Source organism: Dendrobates tinctorius, unplaced genomic scaffold (genome assembly GCF_039654945.1).
Source record: "Dendrobates tinctorius isolate UK_male_01 unplaced genomic scaffold, ASM3965494v1 ptg000297l, whole genome shotgun sequence".
In the NCBI taxonomy this organism is placed as follows: Eukaryota; Metazoa; Chordata; class Amphibia; order Anura; family Dendrobatidae; genus Dendrobates; species Dendrobates tinctorius.
In genome coordinates, this window is record NW_027361964.1 from 3,307,963 (window position 1) to 3,314,786 (window position 6,824).

At 48.5% G+C, this 6,824-nt stretch overlaps 1 protein-coding gene across 1 annotated transcript; it reads right to left on the reverse strand.

Annotated features, from left to right (window-relative positions):
• Positions 1–2,381: 2,381 nt before the first annotated feature.
• LOC141073183 (progestin and adipoQ receptor family member 4-like) lies at positions 2,382–3,835 on the reverse strand. The gene is made up of 3 exons (XM_073560568.1): positions 3,754–3,835; positions 3,138–3,410; positions 2,382–2,980 (listed from the first exon to the last, which is right to left on the reverse strand). The coding sequence occupies exons 1-3, from the start codon at positions 3,833–3,835 to the stop codon at positions 2,547–2,549; spliced, it is 789 nt and encodes a 262-aa protein (XP_073416669.1). The 3' UTR covers positions 2,382–2,546.
• Positions 3,836–6,824: the final 2,989 nt, after the last annotated feature.

Consider the following 6,824-nt stretch of genomic DNA (forward strand, 5'->3'; position numbering starts at 1 on the left):
ATGACCAATGGGAGGCAGAGCCATACACCGTGCTGCCTTCAGACTTTAATAACACCAAAGTATGTATCATCAGCCAAGATGGAGGAGAAACCTTCGAAGCAGTCTCAAGAGATCATATAAAGATGTGCCCTGATCAATTGAAGGACAAGAAAGAAATCCAAGACACTCCACAACCCATAGTAGAGGTGGAAGAAAAGATCCATACTATACTTGGAGAATTTCCTCGGACGTGGACACAAGTAAATCAGGCAATAGTAGTACCAGTCCTAACCTTTCATCGGCCTACTGCATCAGATGAAGAAGAGACTCTAAATGAAATGGCTCCAGTAACAGATACCACATCTGCAGAGGAATGCGGAAATCTGTCCCCTGCTAACAGCGAATCTGACAATCCAATGGTGAGTCTCGGAGTAGAGAGAAGGCAGTCTAGAATACCTATCTTACACAAGTCTACTTATAGCCTAGTGACTAATGCACCAACAGTAGACATCAGAGAACAGGTCAGGTCATCAGAAATACCTATACTGCGTAGATCCACTCGTAGTACTAGAGGTCAGATTCCTGCCCGTTACAGAGAGTACGTAATGTAAATAAAGTAATAAGAATGTATAGTTGTAACCGTTAAGCATGAGAGCCTACAGAGACTTACTGTAAGAACCTTTTTTTAAAGTATTCGCAATAACCAGTTAAAGGACAATTGGGCCACAGGACTATGTGTGGTCAGAACTGTATTTGTAAATAGTTACTCCAAAAAGGCCTTGGAAATAAGCTGTCGGCGTGGCCGAAAAACAGGCCCATCTACAGAGTGCCCTGTAGCCACGCCCAGGGACGATACACAAAGTGGGTTAAGGCGGTTCCCACCAACTAAACTCCAGGTACAAGCACAAAGACAATTCCTGGACAGCAGCGTTAGGACTGGTCGCTGCAGTAACTGTGCTATTGTTTTCTTTTGCTTGTCTGGTTTTTGATAATTTTAACATTTTTAAGACTTTGTAGATTTGCATTAATTGTTGTTGTTAAAAATTCTTGTTATATTTTCCTCAGTCCAGGAGTACTGAACTTAACTGGGGGGGAATGTGACACCCCAGAGTCCGGTTGTCACAGTGACATTACCTCCCTCTAATGGGTAAAGTCATGCTTGGAGGCAGAAAAGGGACCCCCATGCCAGGCAGAATAGATTAAATCACAATTTCCTGCTGCAGGTCAGAAAAGGGAGATGCCTTATAAATTCTGGCCAGCAGAGGGGGTTGGTGAGTCAGCTGGAAGTCAGCTGAGGGAGTTGTCATGGAAATGAAGCAGCTGTGAGCTGTGAGTAAAAATGACAAGACAGTTAAACGTGAGGTAAAAAGATCTTGCTGGAAGGCCCAGTCAGTTCAGAAGAGGGAGCTGATCGGTGAGGAGCTCGATAGGCAGAGCTGATCTGTGAAGAGGGAAAGGGCAAGAGCAGAGACAGAGAGACTCTGGGGAAGCTAAAATACTGCATATAGCAGACCCCTGAGTGAAGCGCTAATAAAGAGAAAAGGGACATCAGAGTCCTAGGCTGACAGGAGCTGTATGTCCTGATCGCTGAATCTGAAAGTACAGGGGATTGTAAATTCCTGTGCGACATTGCACACCTGAGGGCACGGCAGTGGATAAGGAGCCCGGGGCCGACAGTGAAGAGAACGGTACCCGTGGAATAGGCTCACGCTGACAGCCGTACAGGTTAGTGAAACCATCACGAATAGAGGGTCGCAGCATAGTTATATACAGCGGAGACCCACACACAAAGCGCAGAAAGGATGGTCCTAAACCCCCACCTGGCAAGGTGGATCCCCTGAATGCCTCCAGGTGAGCCGGACTCATCCCATCACCTGTATGTGGTGCTCCGGACTGCAACCTATTACCAGTAAAAGGTAAAGAAACTGCACCTCTCTGCGTCCTCCTCTCATTTCTCTGCACCCCAGCGTTCACAGCCATTTTTACTATTTACTTAACATCTTTGCTCTGGGACTACAGCCCTACCTGTGGAGGGCTACAACATCATAGCTGCGCCCAACATCCATCCCAGAGGAGCAACACTGCAGCGCTGGTCACCTCTGAGCAGAAACCACAGGTGGCGTCATGTATTTCACCATCTAATAACTTTATTGTCATTTTTTACCACATAAATATTTCATTTCTGCTCTGTCCCTGAATTTGGGGGCTCTGAAATGACCACTTTCTCCATTTTTGTGCGCTCTCCTCCCTCGCGTATGCTCCTGCAGAAAGTCATTGTAACAGACCTAAGGCCCCTGCAGGTGCCTCCTCTCATGACTCCCCAGCCCCAGGACAGCAGATATTGGGGTTGGCCGTGTTGGATGACACTTCTGCAGCTCTGCACCTGCATAATACTGATATGGTAGAATCTGGGAACATTAGTCTTTACAGTACTTAATAAATACCTATGCCCTTAAATATATCTTCTAAAAATGTCTACTTCAAGTTTGGTTTTGCTGGTTGCACCTGTGTTAGGCTACATCTATGTCTCGGTGCGGCCGCATCTGCTGCTAAACCTTGGTCAGTGTTTACTCCAGCAGACATGGGTAACTGCTAATCCAGGTGAGGTCGGAGGATACACCCCAGTGCAAATATAAGATACTGATCACTACCAGGACGTGCATAATTTGGTGACTGTTGCACCAATAGTCAAATTTTCCAGGCCGTAAACGTTCAGGAAGTCTGGAAACGTTAATTATGCCTCCGAGTAGAGCCAGGCTATCCATAAGGAGGTAGCAGCGTAGTGAAGATGGATGGCCAGAGCCCAAGCCAGCCCAGCGGAGATAGAAGAAGAAGAAGCGGAAGGCAGCTTGCCAGGCGAACGAGCAGAGACGGCTAATGTTGCTGTGAGCGCTGACTGCACAGAAGATCACATAACTAGACAAGCCGGTGTATGCCAGGAGGGCTAGACTCCGCGTGTAAGGGTGGCAGAGCAGAGTGCAGTAGATGATGGGCAGGGCACCTGTGAAGAGAGACAACATGGTAACTAGTGGTGCATACAACTCGAAGTGTGGACAACCCTGTACCAGATGTCCACCCAGCATGTTTACTAAGATGTGGAATAATGTGACTGCAGTAAGGTTATGTCCTCTACCACCTATCAGAGAGGCAAAACTTACCCAAAGTGTTGACAAGGCAGATGCCGCACATGTCGAGAGTGAGGAGCTTGTGGTACACCGGTGCTCCGCCATGGTGGTTCATGAAGAGATGGTACAGCACACTGCCTATCTGGGGGCTGACACAGGCCAGGTAATGGACCACACCAAGCCAGGGGACAGACAGCTGGCGCCAAGGGATTTGCAAAGGGAGTAAGAACAAGAATCCAAGAAGCGGAATCCCTAAAAGAGAAGAAAGGAGTAAGATCTTAGTATAAGCTACCCTTGCATCAATGTCTCATTGGCACAAAGGAGCCAGATGAGCGGAGCTGCGCTCACATCTAACTCGATGTTCAACATGATCCGACCAGGAACACGTCGTATCATAGCTGTCATCTGATCCACAGTCTTATTTACTGCTTTGAGAGATCACAATACGCTGATCGCGCTAGCACCATGACACGGTGTGAGCAGAGATGTTGGAGTGCTGGTGTTCTGACCCCTCTCCTATGGTATTCAGACTCCTGAAACTCGGGTATTACTTACTACTCCTAACAGATACGCTACTAAATTGCTCCCAGCAACCTTCTGTCCTACAACAGAGCAAGAAGTGCTGCTCAATGTCAGTACAGGAGCTAACCAGAAACACTGAAGCCTAACAGTGACACGGAGCCAACATCCAGAAGGGCACACTGCACCAGATAACCAGCACTAGTAAGCATGTCGCTCCATTACTATTCATTAACTCAAGACATGTTTCCCTGCTTGCACTATAGTCTCTGAAACAGTCACTTTATCGTTCACATGACTACTCCAATCACCTCTAGATACAGGACCCGTCTCCTTCCTGAACGGTATGATGGCCGTGTGCTACATTGTGAATAGTACGATCACCTCTAGAAACAGGACCCGTCTCCTTCCTGAACGGTATGATGGCCGTGTGCTACATGGTAAATAGTACGATCACCTCTAGATACAGGACCTGTCTCCTTCCTGAATGGTATGATGGCCGCGTGCACCATGGTGATTACTACGATCACCTTTAGATACAGGACACGTCTCCTTCCTGAATGGTATGATTGCCGTGTGCTCCATGGTGATTAGTACGATCACCTCTAGATACAGGACCAGTCTCCTTCCTGAACGGTATGATGGCCACGTGCTCCATGGTGATTAGTACGATCACCTCTAGATACAGGACCTGTCTCCTTCCTGAATGGTATGATGGCTGCGTGCACCATGGTGATTAGTACGATCACCTCTAGATACAGGATCCGTCTCCTTCCTGAACGGTATGATGGCCGTGTGCTACATGGTGAATAGTACGATCACCTCTAGATACAGGACCCGTCTCCTTCCTGTACGGTATGATGGCCATGTGCTACATTGTGAATAGTACGATCACCTCTAGATACAGGACCCGTCTCCTTCCTGAACGGTATGATGGCCGCGTGCACCATGGTGATTAGTACGATCACCTCTACGTACAGGACACGTCTCCTTCCTGAACAGTATGATGGCCGCATGCTCTAGGGTGATTAGTACAATCACCTCTAGATAAAGGACCCGTCTCCTTCCTGAACGGTATGATGGCCGCGTGCACCATGGTGATTAGTACGATCACCTCTACGTACAGGACACGTCTCCTTCCTGAACAGTATGATGGCCGCATGCTCTAGGGTGATTAGTACGATCACCTCTAGATAAAGGACCCGTCTCCTTCCTGAACGGTATGATGGCCAAGTGCACCATGGTGATTAGTACGATCACCTCTACGTACAGGACCCGTCTCCTTCATGAACAGTATGATGGCCGTGTGCTCCATGGTGATTAGTACGATCACCTCTAGATACAGGACCCGTCTCCTTCCTGAATGGTATGATGGCCGTGTGCTCCATGGTGATTAGTACGATCACCTCTAGATACAGGACCTGTCTCCTTCCTGAATGGTATGATGGCTGCGTGCACCATGGTGATTAGTACGATCACCTCTAGATACAGGATCCGTCTCCTTCCTGAACGGTATGATGGCCGTGTGCTACATGGTGAATAGTACGATCACCTCTAGATACAGGACCCGTCTCCTTCCTGTACGGTATGATGGCCATGTGCTACATTGTGAATAGTACGATCACCTCTAGATACAGGACCCGTCTCCTTCCTGAACGGTATGATGGCCGCGTGCACCATGGTGATTAGTACGATCACCTCTACGTACAGGACACGTCTCCTTCCTGAACAGTATGATGGCCGCATGCTCTAGGGTGATTAGTACGATCACCTCTAGATAAAGGACCCGTCTCCTTCCTGAACGGTATGATGGCCGCGTGCACCATGGTGATTAGTACGATCACCTCTACGTACAGGACACGTCTCCTTCCTGAACAGTATGATGGCCGCATGCTCTAGGGTGATTAGTACGATCACCTCTAGATACAGGACCTGTCTCCTTCCTGAATGGTATGATGGCCACGTGCACCATGGTGATTAGTACGATCACCTCTACGTACAGGACACGTCTCCTTCCTGAACAGTATGATGGCCGCATGCTCTAGGGTGATTAGTACGATCACCTCTAGATAAAGGACCCGTCTCCTTCCTGAACGGTATGATGGCCGCGTGCACCATGGTGATTAGTACGATCACCTCTACGTACAGGACACGTCTCCTTCCTGAACAGTATGATGGCCGCATGCTCTAGGGTGATTAGTACGATCACCTCTAGATACAGGACCTGTCTCCTTCCTGAATGGTATGATGGCCGCGTGCTCCATGGTGATTAGTACGATCACCTCTAGATACAGGACCCTTCTCCTTCCTGAACGGTATGATGGCTGTGTGCTACATGGTGAATAGTACGATCACCTCTAGATACAGGACCCATCTCCTTCCTGAACTGTATGATGGCCGTGTGCTACATGGTGAATAGTACGATCACCTCTAGATACAGGACCCATCTCCTTCCTGAACGGTATGATGACCGTGTGCTACATGGTGATTAGTACGATCACCTCTAGATACAGGACCCGTCTCCTTCCTGAACGGTATGATGGCCGCGTGCACCATGGTGATTAGTACGATCACCTCTAGATACAGGACCCGTCTCCTTCCTGAACGGTATGATGGCCGTGTGCTCCATGGTGATTAGTACGATCACCTCTAGATACAGGACCCGTCTCCTTCCTGAACGGTATGATGGCCGCGTGCACCATGGTGATTAGTACGATCACCTCTAGATACAGGACCCGTCTCCTTCCTGAACAGTATGATGGCCGTGTGCTCCATGGTGATTAGTACGATCACCTCTAGATACAGGACCCGTCTCCTTCCTGAATGGTATGATGGCCGCGTGCTCCATGGTGATTAGTACGATCACCTCTAGACACAGGACCCGTCTCCTTCCTGAATGGTATGATGTCCGTGTGCTCCATGGTGATTAGTACGATCACCTCTAGATACAGGACCTGTCTCCTTCCTGAATGGTATGATGGCTGCGTGCACCATGGTGATTAGTACGATCACCTCTAGATACAGGATCCGTCTCCTTCCTGAACGGTATGATGGCCGTGTGCTACATGGTGAATAGTACGATCACCTCTAGATACAGGACCCGTCTCCTTCCTGTACGGTATGATGGACGTGTGCTACATTGTGAATAGTACGATCACCTCTAGATACAGGTCCTGTCTCCTTCCTGAACGGTATGATGGC

What these genes read in the sequence shown, in the direction of transcription:
- LOC141073183 (XM_073560568.1), bottom strand. Translation starts at nt 3,835, where the DNA reads ATGCTTACTAGTGCTGGTTATCTGGTGCAGTGTGCCCTTCTGGATGTT. An exon ending in GTTAGGCTTCAGTGTTTCTG is followed by an intron (nt 3,411 to 3,753) that starts GTTAGCTCCTGT and finishes TGTGCCAATGAG; the next exon opens with ACATTGATGCAAGGGTAGCT. An exon ending in CTGCCTTGTCAACACTTTGG is followed by an intron (nt 2,981 to 3,137) that starts GTAAGTTTTGCC and finishes CTCTCTTCACAG; the next exon opens with GTGCCCTGCCCATCATCTAC.